The sequence below is a fragment of the Zosterops lateralis genome, assembly GCF_965231275.1.
Source record: "Zosterops lateralis genome assembly, chromosome: 7".
NCBI lineage: Eukaryota > Metazoa > Chordata > Aves > Passeriformes > Zosteropidae > Zosterops > Zosterops lateralis.
The window spans coordinates 22,821,080-22,836,361 of NC_139767.1; the positions used below are offsets into that span (position 1 = coordinate 22,821,080).

The 15,282-nt window shown below is 56.2% G+C and overlaps 2 protein-coding genes across 3 annotated transcripts; one reads left to right on the plus strand and one right to left on the minus strand.

The window, feature by feature from the left end:
- Nucleotides 1-131: 131 nt before the first annotated feature.
- ANKZF1 (ankyrin repeat and zinc finger peptidyl tRNA hydrolase 1) lies at nucleotides 132-6,425 on the minus strand. 2 transcript variants are annotated; one of them, XM_083864838.1, is made up of 16 exons: nucleotides 6,403-6,425; nucleotides 5,903-6,028; nucleotides 5,500-5,609; nucleotides 5,035-5,137; nucleotides 4,457-4,641; nucleotides 4,065-4,180; nucleotides 3,796-3,949; nucleotides 3,347-3,569; nucleotides 3,069-3,170; nucleotides 2,731-2,910; nucleotides 2,528-2,635; nucleotides 1,860-2,124; nucleotides 1,305-1,416; nucleotides 1,021-1,188; nucleotides 848-918; nucleotides 132-288 (listed from the first exon to the last, which is right to left on the minus strand). In XM_083864838.1, the coding sequence occupies exons 2-16, from the start codon at nucleotides 6,021-6,023 to the stop codon at nucleotides 168-170; spliced, it is 2,139 nt and encodes a 712-aa protein (XP_083720964.1). In that variant the 5' UTR covers nucleotides 6,024-6,028; nucleotides 6,403-6,425; the 3' UTR covers nucleotides 132-167. The 2 variants fall into 2 exon arrangements, with proteins under 2 accessions (XP_083720964.1, XP_083720963.1); XM_083864837.1 differs by lacking the exon at nucleotides 6,403-6,425 and adding an exon at nucleotides 6,329-6,374.
- A 148-nt stretch (nucleotides 6,426-6,573) lies between these two features.
- Nucleotides 6,574-14,711, plus strand: ATG9A (autophagy related 9A). Its single transcript, XM_083864836.1, has 14 exons — nucleotides 6,574-6,713; nucleotides 6,946-6,988; nucleotides 8,318-8,383; nucleotides 8,681-8,842; nucleotides 8,946-9,087; nucleotides 9,972-10,720; nucleotides 11,047-11,200; nucleotides 11,421-11,600; nucleotides 12,385-12,630; nucleotides 12,920-13,140; nucleotides 13,549-13,666; nucleotides 13,839-14,061; nucleotides 14,204-14,346; nucleotides 14,446-14,711. The coding sequence occupies exons 1-14, from the start codon at nucleotides 6,611-6,613 to the stop codon at nucleotides 14,449-14,451; spliced, it is 2,556 nt and encodes an 851-aa protein (XP_083720962.1). The 5' UTR covers nucleotides 6,574-6,610; the 3' UTR covers nucleotides 14,452-14,711.
- The last annotated feature ends 571 nt before the right edge of the window (nucleotides 14,712-15,282 follow it).

The following is a 15,282-nucleotide window of genomic DNA, read 5'->3' on the forward strand; positions in this document are numbered from 1 at the left end:
CTGTTATTTAACTTTGCCAGAGTCACCACCCAGAGTGATATTCATGCCTGGAGCCTTGCCAGAGATGCCCTGAAGAGTGACATGCCCAGCTCAGTCCCTCTGACCATCCCTACTCCACAGGCTCTCCCTTGCTGCTGGTGCTTGGCAGGTGGCAGCAGCCTCCAGTGTTAGGTGCGGCCAGCCTGGGCCCGGCGGTGGGTTTGCAGGCAGGCCGTGGAACAGAAGGAGAAGTCGAGGTAATGGAAAGGAATCCGTCCCAGCAGAGACTCTCCACACTGCCAGCAGCAGCTGCAGGAAAGAGCAGAGCTGGCCCTGAGCAAAGGGTTAGAAGAGGAAAGGATTCCTTGCCTGGACTGTGACACAAGACACCAGCAGCATGAGGGAGCTGGGGCTCCTCTGGTCTCACAGGGCTGGTGTGCTCACCCAACAGCCTGGCCAGAACCTGCTCCCTGGGGGAGATGCCCTGTTAGAGCATGATGTGAGGTACTTTGAGACAGAATGGACATGGAGGAACTTGGCCCTAGTAAGGTTTTAAGGCCCCTGCCCAGATAAGCATGGGGAGCTGCCACCAAACCTGGTGGGGTGGCAAAGGAAAGTAAACAGGGACACAGGAGTGGGGCACTGGTTTGCTGTAGATCTGGCTGTAAGTGGACCAAGTAATTCTTAGCAAAATATTTCAGGGGAGCTGGGCAAGAGGAGGAGGAAACTTTTACACAAGCTCTATTGGGAATTGAGTGGACAGGAATAGCTTTGGAGTGAGAAATGAGAACTGGAGCAAGAAAGGCAGAGAACAGCTGTGCTGACATGGGAGAATTTGTCTTCAGAGCCATGCTGCTGAGACGGTTACCTGATGTTGGCAAGAGTCGTGCCGGTGTCCTGCAGCTGTGCAGCCAACCTCCGCTCAGCAGCCAGGGCCCTCTGGGGAACAGAGACAGCTCAGTCCCTGCAGGCCCTGGGAGCTGCTGTGCCCACCACATCACCACTGCCCTCTCTGGGCTAGATCCCCTTCCCAATCCTCACCTTCTCCCTGTCAGACAGGGCTGCAAACCGCTGCTTGTTTTCCTGCTCCTGCTCCCAGCGCCGCTGCTCCTCTCGCTGTGCTTGCTCCCTTTGCTTCCGCTGGGCTTTCTGTGCCCGCTTCTTCTCCAGCTTCTTGGCCTCCATCTCTTGTGTCAGGGGCCCTGGCACCTGAGGGCAGAGGACAGGCAGCATCTACCACTGAGCCTGGGGCAATGGCTCAAGGGGGAAAGGGGAGCTTTGCTCTGTGGTCCCCCTGCCGGTGAGGGCAGAGGGCAGGCACCCACCTTGGCACGGCTGTAGTCGTACTTGTCTGGATGGTCCACCATGAACTTGCGGAAGGCATTGCGGGTCAGTCTGTCAGCAGAGACACAGTATGGGGTCCTCTCCTGCGTGTCCCTGTGAGACAAGGGGGACCAGATCACTCACACTGCCATCTTACTGTCTGCATCCCACTGGGCTGTGAGCCCAGAGACTCCCCAGAGATGAGCAGTGTGTACTACTGGCCACAGTATCACAGCCATGGAGGGGAAAGTTCCTTATTCCTAAACCAGAATCCTCCAAATCCTTCTTGCTTCTCAAAGCCCCTGCATGGGAGTTTTGTCTCATCCTGGCCCTTGGAACTGCTGACCAATAAAGCTGGGTGCATTTTGTGGCACTGCCCACCTGCTGCCATGCCAGACCAGGCAGGCAGAGAGAAGGGTGGTTCAGTTCCTAGGCCTCCCATAAAAACCCCAGATGTACTGGCTGTCCCAGGACAAGAGTGGCACCCATTTCCTGTAGCTGAGTCACTGGACTCCCACAGCTGGGGTTGTGAACCACTGGGTACCCTGCAGCCATACCTGAGGGCAGGGTCCGCCCCTGCCTCCAGCAGCAGACACACAGCCTCAGCCTTGCCAGCCCGTGCTGCCACATGAAGCAGGGTGCAGCCACGCTCATCCACGGGCTGGTTCAGCAGGGAGCGGGCCATATCCAGAGATTCTCCATCCTCACTGTCCCCTGGCATGTCCCCATTCTCTGGCACACCCAGGAGGTGCCGCAGTGTCCGCACGTCCCCTGTCTTGCAGGCAGTGAAAAGAGAATCGCAGAGCTGGGTCTTTGGGTCTCCTGTGAGGGAAGAACAGGAGAGGAGTCTGATGGGCAGACTGGGAAGAGCAGCACTCTGGTCTGACTAGGGAACACAAACAATGCATCAGCTTGCTAGTTGGATTTGGGTACTGCAGGATCTCCAGCATCTTCAGAGTCTGTGGCTATGGTATTGCTAGGCACTGTTGACAGCCGTCAAGTCCTCTCCTGAAGTAAGACCTGCTCCAATACCCCCAAAATACCTGCCTTAGCTAGGTGCTGCCTGGCCCCCTTGGCTCCAAACACACAGCTCACTCAAAGGCACATGACTGTACAAAACCCAGCTGTTCTGGGTACCTGCATGACAACATGCTCTTCACCCCACTGAAAAGGCACCAGTAAACGGAGCAAGCATCCAGCCAATGCAGCTCCCAACCCCACTTACCTCCATTGCTCCAGGGAAGCAGCCCAGCCTTAGCTTCCTCCTGCAGCTCTGTTGCTGGCTCCAAGCCAGGCTGCTCACACTGGTATCCAGTCTCTTCAGTACAAGGCCCTGCACAGGCAACAAATGGTGAGGGAGAGGGCCGGGGTCAGCCTGCATCCCAGCCATGGCTTCCTACACTGCCCCTGTCAGTTCTTCCCCCTCACCTTTCTCCACCTTCTTGTCCTTCTTCTTCCTCCGTTTGCGGTTTCGCTTGGGCATCACTTCAAACTCCCGGAGGTGCAAGGTCTCCAATGTCACTTCCACAGTCTCCAGTTCCCCTGCAGGGCTTTCTTCCTCCTCTTCCTGCTCCTCCTCTGGGGCTGAGGGGGGTGATAAGACTGGGGCTAAGGCCCCACACACAGAACTAATTACTCGGGGCTGTCAGCCAAGAATACCCTGTCGTTCTCCTGTCCAGCCACACTCTGCTGCAAATCTGGCCCATGCCATAACATCAGATCCTTCCTGTTTGCTCAGTCATGTCTCCCTCCTTGGTTCAACTCACCAGTTGTGTCTTCCTGCAGGGGATCCACCTCTGCCTTCTGCTGCCTCTTCTGCCAGACCTTCCGGAGGGACCCAGTGATGTCCTCCAGTGGTGTGTCCTTCCCTGGGCAGCAAGGGTGCTCCCATCATTGCCTGGGGACAGGGAGCACCCCATGTCTCCAGGGACTGAGGGCTGAAGAGCTAGCACCTCCACCCCACAGCGTAACATCCCCTAATGCACAGGGAATCATGTCACCCTACCTGCCCTGACCCACAGGCACAAGGGCTGGTCCAACTCACCATACACCTGCAGGCTGGCCAGTGTGGTGTGGACTCGCAGCACCTCTCGCAGTGTGGCCCTGCGAGTGCTGAGGGGGATGTGGCAGATGCGAGGGTCCCCTCGGGACAGGGGTGGGTTCCTGCCACCAAAGAGCAATGCACGGTTGTGACGAGGGGCCCGGAGGAAGATGCGCTGAGCTTCATCCAGGTGCTGTGCCCAGGATGCCAGGAGGTCCTGAATATCCTGGGGAGAAAGGAGAAGTTTTATGGGATCCTGAGCCCACTATGTGGGCAAACGTAGCTCTGGAGCAGGGACAAATCCAGAACTGAGTAGCCTCAGTTGGACTCTGCCCCTTTTCCAGAGCCCACTGCCCCTGCCATGCCCTCCAGCAGCAGTGTGGTACCACCTGTCAGAGAGGCAGCCAGGACACTGTCCCTGCCAAGAGCCCAGCACTGTGGTGCACCCTCACCTTGAGCAGTGCAGCCTCGTTGTAGCGGCGCAGGGAAGCCCCAGCCGATCTGGGTGCTGACCCTGGGGTCTGGGCATCCCGAAGGCCCTGGGCTGTGCCCCGCCGTGCTCTCACTGTGTAGCGGTGGAAAGTCTTGTGCTCCTGCACCTGCAGGCTGTAGAGAGGGGCAGGCATGAGCAACTTAGCTTAGTGTGCATGGCATTAACATGCAAAAGTAGCTCCAGCTGACTGTGCCCAGAGGGACAATCCCGCTGTCCCCCTGTACTCACCCCCGGAACACTGCTCCTGCGAAGTGCCCGCCACCCATCATCAGCACAACCCAGCATGTGCTTGCATTGAGGCTCTGCAGTGACGCCGTCAGCTCCACTGGCTCTTCTATGTCACCCTGATACACAGACACCCTTGCTAGCACCCGTGGTGTTACTTCCTTACCTCTTGCTGTCCCCAGGACAGAGACCAGCCTTCTGCTAGCACCAGAAGAAGGTTTCTGGGAGCACCCCAGAGCCAAATAACAGGCCACCACACGTCTGGGGCTCTAATCTGGCACCAGAACCCACCCTTCCTATCACAGGAGGTAGGAGACTGTCAGACAAACATATACACCCCAGTGCCACCCACCTTTTCTGGAATCTCTCTCCCAAAAAGCTGGGCTGTGACTTGCCTTCCCAGTGACCAGCACGCAGCGGTATGCAGAGATGAGCTGGCCCTTGGCATTGCGGAGCAGCACCTTGTGGGAGCGAGGAATCTGAGGGCTCTGGGGAGTGTCTCTGACAGAGGGCAGCAACTCTGACTCACTGCTCACATCAGAGCTATCCGAGTCAGATCCTGAGATGCTGGAAACATCACCTGCAAGGAAAATAAAAGATGCAGGGAAACAAGCAGAGATTAATGAACAGCCTCCCCAAAACTCTGTAGGTGATTTCAAGGGCACTTGCAGAGTGCCCACAACCCCAGAAATGTTCTGTCAAATAACCCTACACATCATAAACAAGTTGTAAGCTGGGGAGACAGGAGTTTGGGGCTCTGGATCCCCAGACATGGTTAGGCAGGAGCTCAGTTAAAACACCCCCTTCTCCCTATAACAAATCCTAACAGATCAGGGGCAGTGCTGGACCCTGAGAAGACCCCACAGGGACGAAGAGACCCAGTGCTATCAGAGGGCTTCATCCCTGTACAGAAGAGACCCAGTGAGGTTGCTAACAGCCCCTGGGCTCCAGTGCAGACAGTCCAACTCCTCACCCGTGCGAGTTTTCTCCTCAAACACTTCTGCAGGCAGCGTCCGGCGCCCCAGGAGCCGCTGCTTCAGGTTGAAGCGATGCCAGTCAAGACGGTAGTGCTCAGTCTGTAGAGCAAAAAAGTATGAGCTAGCAGTATCTGGGGAGTCCAGGAAAGCTATCATCACCAACGGGCATGAGGTGACAGACCCCAAGGGCTAAACTGATGCTGAGCTCCTTCTGCAGTCCTGACTGGAAAATCACAGTAGTTACCCATGAAACAGTTAACCTGAACAAGTACAGGCCTGTGATGCACTTAACCCTTTCCAGTAAATGATACTTTTAACTGGTAACACACAAGGTTTGAGTGCCAGAACCCAATAGGTCATGAGCAGTAGGCAAACAGCCAACACTGGGCTGCATTTCCACAACAGCATCCTACCACTCATGCAAGCCCCACTCCCACTGCACACTGCTCAGCCCAGCTCACCTGCTCCTCCCGGCTCCCAAACACCTGTCCGCAGGTCAAGCAACACATCTTCTCTGGCACCTCAGTGACCCCGTGGGCCTTCTCCTCACAGCTGGGTGCTGCAGGTTTCTCTGGAAGAACAAGGAGGGGCTGTGCACAGGCAGCCCTGCAGGCTGCACTGCAGGGAGTGGAGCCTCCTCGGTCCTTCCTCAGCCAACCCAAAAAAACCTGTGGTTGAAGGAGCTTGGGGAACCTTGGGGTGTCATCAAAAAAAGCCCATTTACCCACCCACCAGGTAGCTCCCATGGCCAAGCTCCGTCCGGGGTGATCACCTAAGCTGAGCTGGGGAGAGAACACCGAATCTGTGGTGGGCACGAGCTTAGTCAAGTAACTTCCCTCCCCGTTCCCGCGGAGCCCCACGCACCGTGGCTCTCGGGTGCCAGGCCGGCAGCGCCCGCATCCGCAGCGACTCCGGTGACAAGGGTCAGCCCGTGCAGGAGCTCAGGGTCCTCAGCGGCCTCAAACACGGACCTGCTCTCCGGCATCGCTACTGCTCCAGCGGACGGGACGGTGTGTGAGTAATGGGCCCGTCGGGAACCACCCGCCAGTGACCGCCCGACACCCGCCCCCCGGGAACCACCCGCCAGTGACCGCCCGACACCCGGGCCCGCCGGGAACCACCCGCCAGTGACCGCCCCGACACCGGCCCCCCGGGCCCACCGCCCCCCGGGCCCACCGCTCTGCCCCCGTCCGAGCTTCCACTGCGTCCGGAACCCTCCCGCCGCCGCCCCGGGGATCCCGCACCGCGCCCGGGGCCCGTGCGCAGTCCCCGTTCCCCAAGCCGCTGTACCCCCATCACCGTCCCGGCTGCTGGACCCCCGTGACCCCCGAAGCCGCCCCGCGCCCGCCCCGCCGCTCACGGACGGCCACTGCCACCGCCAGGCCCGGAAGCGCCGCTCGTCACATCCCGCGCGCCGCCGCGGGGCCCGCCCCCACACGCCCATTGGTCGCTCCCTTCCCACCCCCCACTCGCCATTGGGCGCCGTGCCCGCCAGTCACGGGCGGGGCCGAGCGGGCCGGGCCGGGCCGCGCCGGGCCGGTGGCGGCGGCGGCGGCGGCTCGGGGCCCCGCCATGGCCCACTTCGAGACGCAGTACCAGCGCCTGGAGAGCTCCTCCACCGAGTCTCCCCCCGGTGGCGGCGACCTGCTCGTCCACGTCCCCGAGGGCGCCAAGTGTGAGCGATGGCACCGGCACCGGGGGTTGGGGCCTGGCTGGCGGCGGGGTGCGGAAGAGGCCGGGGGCGCAGGGAGGAGGGCGGACACCGGGGGGAGCCGGCGGGGCGGCTGCGGGGCTGTTGTGGGGCCTCGGGCCCCAGGGGCAGCGAGGGAAGGGGGAGGTCGTGCTGGTCACAACACCAAGGGTGGGTGTGTTGAGGGCCCCTCACCCTGTGCTGCTTCTTCCTTCAGCTCCGTGGCATCACATCGAGAACCTCGACCTTTTCTTCTCTCGCATATCCTTTTGCTGGGCGAGGGTCAGGTGGGATGTATCCCCCTCCTCCCGGCTCTAAGTACAGGGAAAACATGAAGCTTTGTGTAACTTGGAGCTTGGGCAGTGTCAGCTCATTCCTGTAGGACACTACACAGCTCCAGAGGGGCTGGCAGAACCCCCATAACCTTGGGATGCTGTCACTTGACACGGGGTCATACAGGTGCTTCTAGGAATTCTAGGGAAATTGACGATGGTACTGTTGTAGTTACAGTTAATGCGTTATATTCTTAACAGGATTTTATTGCTAGTGTGACATTTACAACCAGAGTAGCACAGGATTTCTGTAGGCAGAATCAGTGTAGTACAATTTTTAAAGCATAGAACAGAATTGTACAGTATCTCTTAGTTTGTGGTTTCTAATAATCTGAATTATTTACAGATCTGGTAATATCTTAATATATGGTTTGCTGTATCAGTATAACAATCATAATGTAAACTCAAAAAATCACGTAAAAGAACTTAAGTGATTCACTTAGTCCTCAGAGGAAGCAGATGACAATGGGGGTATTTCTGGCTACTGAGGGGTCCTGGGTCTCACTGTCCACCAACAGCTGTGATACAAATTCCCAGTTAGGATTTGTAACTCCCTGATTTTGTGGATAGTGCTCTGGGTGCTGTTAATGCTTCCTTCTTCTGTGTCGGGGTCATCACCTCTGTTGGGTTGGCTATGTGCCTGGGACCTTCAAGGACAGCACAGAAGAGACTAATCAGTCTGGTGCCAAGAAATCTTGAGGCCCATAGGGAGGGAAAGCAGAAACCCTTTTTATTTATCTACTTAGTTCACAGAACCTTCAGCGCCTGATAACTGTGGAAAGGGTGACCCACTAATAGGTGTCCCCCTCGGTGACAGAGAAGGGCTGTTTGCCTTATAAAATGGTGTTAGTTATGTTGACCACATTGCTGGGGTCAGGAGCAGGTGCCAGGTGCCACTAAATGCATTTTTGTCTGTCTCTGCCTTGTCCTGCCCTGCCCTATTCAACTGTGGATACACCGTTGTGCAGGCTGAGTTTCTGCTCTGTGGTGAACAGACCCCCACTATGGGTGTTGAGTGCAGGAAGAAAAGAGCATGAATGAAGCCAAGTCCTTCTACCCCAGCTGTGCTTTACTTGGGCAGAGTGTGTTTTCCTGCAGTGGGGAACCAACTTGCTGATGAATAAGGGTGGGAGAGATTTTCTCTTGGTGGTGAAGGGAGACTTGGCTGAGGAGCTGTGGAATACCAGTGGGCCAGAAGCCTCTTCATCCTTCATCAGAGAGGAGTCTCCATGCTGTTTTCCTTGACTGTAGCTTTCACGTCTATAACCTGCATCAGAAGAATGGCTTCACTTGCATGCTCATTGGAGAGATCTTTGAGCTCATGTAAGTGCAGATTCCCCTCTACTGTGGCTGTGACAGCTGCTGGGGAACAGCCACAGACACATGCCAAGCACTTGCAGCTGTGTAGGTGGAAGGGCTCCTCTCATAATTGTCCTGTCTCCCCTCATCAGGGTTTTGCATGCCCCAGACCTGCATTTCACTTTGAGGAACCAATGCCCGTGAGCGTTCCCGCTGCCATGGCTGTGGGATTGCATCTCCCTGAGAAATGACCCTGGCTGCTTCATGGTTTGTGGTGGAGCAGAAGGGTGATTCCTTCACAACACTTCTCTTTTTTCACAGGCAGTTCATCTTTGTGGTGGCATTCACTACCTTTCTTATCAGCTGTGTTGATTATGACATCCTCTTTGCCAACAAAGCATTAAATCACAGCCAGCATCCCAGCGAGCCCATTAAGGTGACTCTGCCAGATGCCTTCCTGCCTCCAAATGTCTGCAGTGCAAGGTAGGGGCAGTGGAGGGCATGTTAGCCACTGCTCTTGTTTTCTTAAGTACTCAGGGTTCCTGTCTGGGCCTGTATCCCACTACTTGCCTCTTCTTGTTTGCAGAATCCAGGCAAACAGCTTCCTCATCTGCATCCTGGTGATAGCTGGGGTTTTCTGGATCCACCGACTCGTCAAATTTATCTACAACATTTGCTGCTACTGGGAGATTCATTCTTTCTACATCAATGCCCTGAAGATCCCCATGGTAAGTTGCTGAGCTGGGGGCTGCATGAGGGGCTGCCGAGGAGCCTTCACGCCTCTCCTTTTCTCAGTCAGACTGAGTGCTCTTCCCTCTGCTCCATAACCACATGATCTCCTTTCAGCCTCTTCTCCAGCAGCCAGTTTATTCTGTGTTAACCCCTCTCTGCCCAGTCTGCCTCTCCGCCTGCTGGCGCGTGCCTATGCCATATGCCACCCAATCTGTGTATTCTTCAGTGGTGGCCTTTTCTGTGATGCCTTCCACAGAGAAGGCATAAGTGAGGATATCCTCATACCTCCCTGGGGTGTGGATAACCTCGGCTTCCTTGTTTACTTGGGAGACTTGGAGCTACTTAGTTTTGAAGGTCACACAGGAGATCAGTGTATCACAGATGGGGTTTGAGGCTTGCATATACATCCTAGTCCAGAGTATTTGCTCTGATGAACAACATGATAAGGCATGTGCGCATCCTTTGGAGGAAGAAAGTGTCTTGAGCTGAAAGGCTTGGTTTGTCCCCAGTTTTTCCATGGGCTCCCTCTGGGACACTGCTTAACTCCCTTCCATGTTTGTTTCTCCCTGCTGACTCCAAATGGCAGCTCTGGGAGGACCCATGGAAGCCTGGACCTGTGTTTATGCCTCCAAGGCATGAGTGCATGAGTGGCTGGGAAACAGTCATCTGTTCTAATCTAGGGGTAAAGGGCACTAAGGCAAGGTATGGGGTTTGCCTGCTGCAGGCTGAAGTGGTGCCAGAAGGTGCTGCATGTCCTGGTGTTCCATGTGCTTTGTCACACCCAAGGGGTGTGCTGGGACCTGCTACTTCAATGGGCTCAACCTGGCCTTTGTCCCTCGATATTTCTTGCTCCTAATCTTGCTGCTTGTCCACTTTCCAGTCCACCCTGCCCTACTACACCTGGCAGGAGGTGCAAGCCCGCATTGTGCAGATCCAGAAGGAGCACCAGATCTGCATTCACAAGAAGGAGCTGACAGAACTGGACATCTATCACCGCATCCTCCGCTTCAAGAACTACATGGTGGCCATGGTGAACAAGTCACTGCTGCCCATCCGCTTCCGCCTGCCCCTGCTGGGAGACACTGTCTTCTACACACGTGGGCTCAAGTACAACTTTGAGCTCATCTTCTTCTGGGGTCCCGGCTCCCTCTTTGAGAACGAGTGGAGCCTGAAGGCTGAATACAAGCGGGCTGGGAACCGCCTGGAGCTGGCTGAGAAGCTCAGCACTCGCATCCTCTGGATTGGCATTGCTAACTTCCTCCTCTGCCCCCTCATCCTCATCTGGCAGATCCTCTATGCTTTCTTCAGCTACACAGAGATCCTGAAGCGGGAGCCAGGCAGCCTGGGTGCCCGCTGCTGGTCTCTCTATGGCCGCTGTTACCTCCGTCACTTCAATGAGCTGGATCACGAACTGCACTCACGCCTCAGCAAGGGGTACAAGCCAGCTTCCAAGTACATGAACTGCTTTATCTCCCCGCTTCTCACCATTGTGGCCAAGAACGTGGCCTTCTTTGCTGGCTCCATCCTGGCTGTGCTCATCGCTCTCACCATCTATGATGAGGACGTGCTTGCGGTCGAGCACGTCCTGACCACGGTCACCCTTCTCGGGGTGGGCATCACGGTGTGCAGGTGAGGTGGGTCTGTGCTGCCTCCGTGCTTGTGGCAGTGCTGTAGGGAGCAGTGGGGCTGGCAGCAATCCACATAAACATGCTGTCTGATTGCAAATGGGTGTGAACCTGCGTGAATGAGGGGCATAGCTGGGAAGAAGCAGGACCAGGCTGGAGAAAGGGGATAGTAGTGATCCTGGCTGCAGTGGTTGTATGGTATGAGGGGCTGATCTAATCATAAGGTTACAGGTAGAGCTGTGATATGGGCCAGTTACTCTGCCCTTCCAAGATGACATCTCTCAAGAACTGAGGTGTAATGCTGTGATGTTTCCCTGTCCTGTCCTGCAGGTCTTTCATCCCTGACCAGCACCTGGTCTTTTGCCCAGAGCAGCTGCTGCGAGTCATCCTGGCACACATCCACTACATGCCTGACCACTGGCAGGGCAATGCCCACCGCTACGAGACCAGGGACGAGTTTGCCCAGCTCTTCCAGTACAAAGCGGTGAGCTTGGCTTAACTGTGGGGCTGGGGACTTGCCCCCATTCCTGCAGGAGGGAGAAGGTGCTGGAGAGCTCAGCAGCTTCTGGGCTCATAGAAGAACAAGGCAGCATCCTCTGATATACCCTGCCCCAGATGATGGAGGGCTACCTCTAGGTTCTGTTTTAGGATTGTGGGGTTTTTGACTCTCAAGTTTGTGCTGAACCCATCATCTCTGTGCTCAGGTCTTCATCCTGGAAGAGCTGCTGAGTCCCATCATTACCCCCTTGATCCTCATCATCTGCCTGCGGCCCAAGTCCTTGGACATTGTTGACTTCTTCCGTAACTTCACCGTGGAGGTGGTGGGTGTGGGTGACACCTGCTCCTTTGCCCAGATGGACGTGCGCCAGCACGGCCACCCTGCGGTAGGTCCTGGGATGCCCACCAGCATGTCTGGTCCTTTAGACCCATGAGAGGCCTGAACTCACCACTTGTGGCAGCCCTCAGCCCAGCCACCCACCTCTCGGTAGGGTGTCTGGGTTTGGCAACACAGGTCACCAGCTCCAGGTGGCTCTTGTGGCCCAGCTGTGATTATTGACCACATCTTTCGGGAATCAGGCTCTGTAATTTCTCTGATGTCATTGCCTGATATCACAGCCAAGGGTTCTGTGTCCTCAGGAGAGTGGACTGGGGAGATTTACAAAGCATGACCACTAAGAAGCTGATCTACTTGTGCTTAGGAGAGAAGCAGTCTAGAGGAAATGGGAAGCATTTTCCATTATGCAAAATCTACAACGGAGGGAAAAAGGATCCATCTGTTTTGTGTTCCTGGGAATTTAGGTTACTTGTCCAGGGAAAGACTTCCTAAAGACACAGTCATGAATGAGGAAGGAAGTGAACTCATTGTGGCAGGAAGCTTTTAAGAAGAGTCATTTGCTGACTGTAATTTTTCCTGTCTGTGTAACAGTTCCCCAGCTCTTTGCAGCAATTCATGTTCTGGGATGGAACACACTGTGCTTGTTGCTTCTTCTCCAGGCTGAGATGGCTGAATGAGCATGGGGAGTTCAGGTGTAGCACCTGCTACATAGGGAGCCATGGCCTTGCATGGGCTGGGTGTTGCGTGCTTTGGCCAGACTGATTTCAGGATTCCCAGGGCTGGCAGGGTTGTAAAGCAGATCCTGTCTCTCATGACCTGTCTGTTGTCCACAGTGGATGTCAGCAGGAAAGACGGAGGCCTCCATTTACCAGCAGGCTGAGGATGGCAAGACGGAGCTCTCCCTCATGCACTTTGCCATCACCAACCCCAAGTGGCAGCCACCCCGTGAGAGCACAGCCTTCATCGGCTTCCTGAAGGAGCGGGTGCACCGGGACAGCAGCGTGGCACTGGCTCAGCAGGCTGTGCTCCCTGAAAACGCCCTCTTCAGCTCCATCCAGTCCCTGCAGTCGGAGTCAGAGGTGCCCAGGCTCAGGGCATGTGGGTTGTTCTTGGGGTGCTTGCTACATGCTGGCACATTCATCGTCAGGCCCTCTGGGTAATTTTGCCCTTGCCTGGGATGCATCTGGGAATGAAAGTGTGGTAGATCAGGACTATCTGGGACAATTATGGGTTTCTAGAGAAGGTAACAGGCTGTCCTAGACCCCTGTGAGGTGGGAGAGGGGCCAAGATAGCCCAGCTCTGTGTGTCTGGTGGGATTAGTCCTCCAGCTCTGCACAGGACCGTGACTTTCTCTTTCAACTACTGCAGCCTCACAGCCTGATTGCCAATGTGATAGCAGGCTCCTCAGCACTGGGCTTCCACATGAGCCGGGATGGACAGGCTTCCCGCCATCTCTCAGAAGTGGCCTCGGCTCTGCGTTCCTTCTCCCCACTCCAGTCTGCCCAGCAGCCTTCCAGTGGCTTCCAGGCATCGGGAAGGGATGGAGAGGGAGCCCAGCCTCGTGGCGCCAGTGCCTTGACAGCCTCAGGGTAAGCTGCTGGCTGGAGAAGGGCAGCCAGACAACCTTGGACATTCCTTTACCCTTTGACCAAATGCCATCCTGTTGTCCTGGATGTGTGGTGGCATTTATCTCTGCAGCCTGGGCAGCAAGAGACATTCACAAGCAGAGTCAGGTCTAGGTGCTAAGTGCCAGGTGCTAAGTCTGACCCCAAAGGCTACTGTCAGGATCTTTCTGTTATCTAGGTACCACAGTGGTGAGAGACACCCATGTAGGGAAGAGGAAGTAGCAGGGCTTATGTGTTTTGGGAGATGCTGCAGAGTGCCTCTTCGGACCCAGTTCAGGAGCAGATCTCTATGTGCCTGACATTAGAGGGGAGAGGGGCTGGGCAGTGTGGGGACACCCGGGCAGCAAACATTACTGGTGTGTTCCATGGCAGTGCTGATGCAAGGACTGTGAGCTCCGGGAGCAGCGCCTGGGAGGGTCAACTGCAGAGCATGATCCTGTCGGAGTATGCCTCGACTGAGATGAGTCTTCATGCACTCTACATGCACGAGGTGAGCAACCCAGAGCTGGGATGGCCAGAGGGGCATAGAGCAAGGCAGGCAGGACTGGGCTGCCCTCTCTGTTGTGATGAGAAAACCAGTGTGTATGCAGCGCTGCAGAGAGGGTGTGTTTGGGCATCTGGTTTCTCCCACACAGCTGAGTCACTCATGTTTTGGCCTGCAGTTGCACAAGCAGCAGGCCCAGCTGGAGCCTGAGCGGCACACTTGGCACCGACGAGAGAGTGACGAGAGTGGGGAGAGTGCCCACGAAGAGCTGGACGCTCAGCGAGGTGGCTCTGTCCCCATTCCCCGCTCTGCCAGCTACCCCTTCTCCTCACCACGGCAGCCTGCCGAGGAGACAGCCACACTGCAGACTGGTTTCCAGCGGCGATATGGTGGTATCACAGGTATGGGAGCCAGGGCAGAGGTCTGAGTTCAGGTCAGAGCTCTGTAACCTATGCCCTTTATGGACTGGCACGAGCAGCCTGCCTGCTGCTAGGTGCTGGCAGTCCCCCAAGAAGCTAATCTAACTTCTTGCCTCTCTTGCAGACCCAGGCACAGTGCACAGAGCCCCATCACATTTCTCCCGCCTTCCTCTGGGAGGCTGGGCTGAGGACGGGCAGTCAGCGAGGCACCCAGAGCCCGTGCCAGAGGAGAGCTCGGAGGACGAGCTTCCGCCACAGATCCACAAGGTAAGGCTGTGGTTGAGAGGGGCAAGGTGTACTCTGATGCCAGGTTGGGGTGCTGGCAGCTGGTCCTAGTAGGTGCCATATTCTCTCTCTGTCTTGCAGGTATAGCCTGGTAGACTGGGGATCTCATGGGGCTTGCAGATTGGGAGCCACCTGGACAGCAGGATGTGGCATTGGCTTGATTCTTCTCCTGTCCTGAGTGGACATTTTGTTGCCATCAATTGCTGAAGAGACAAAACTGCCAGGCCAGCGTCTTTGCTGTGGCACAGCACTTTGCTGTGGCTGTGTCCAGCCATGTGTCAAGTCAAGGCCACTCTGACTTGTGGGGTGAATGCGTGTGTGAGTACATACCTGTGTCTGTGTTCACATCTGTGTCGTCCGTGTCGGAGGATCTCTGCAGAGCCTGTGGAAGCTGACGTGACAGGACTAGCAGTGAGGAGCTGCTGGTGGACTGGTTTGGAGGTGGCAGCAGCAGCTACTCTTCAAAGGGATGTGAGGTGGCATCAGCTCCATCCAGGTGTGCGCCTGAATCTGTGCCCTGCCACCAAAATGAGGGCAGGATTTGTTGAGGGTGGTCTCGCTCAGCCTGTAGCAACACACTGCCCTGCCTGCAGCCCTGAGAAGGTGCCTAGGACCACGTTAGTCCCCCCAGAGAGGACCAGTGTCGTGCCTCTCAGCCCAGAGCAGGACAACAGTGGGGCTGTCACCAACATTCTGTCCCAGCACCCTGCAGCAGGATGGGCCCTGATTGCTGCTGCTGGTATGAGTACAGGGGGGATATAGAGCACGTGGGAATAGCTCTGGTTCAATCCAAGGATGCTACAGCTCTTTTCTGACTCGTGACAGCTGGCCCATTCCTTGCATGCAAGAAAAGGTCATTGGAGTGATGCCTCTGTGCTGGGGCAGCAGCATCCTCCCCATGTATGGCACCCATGGGAT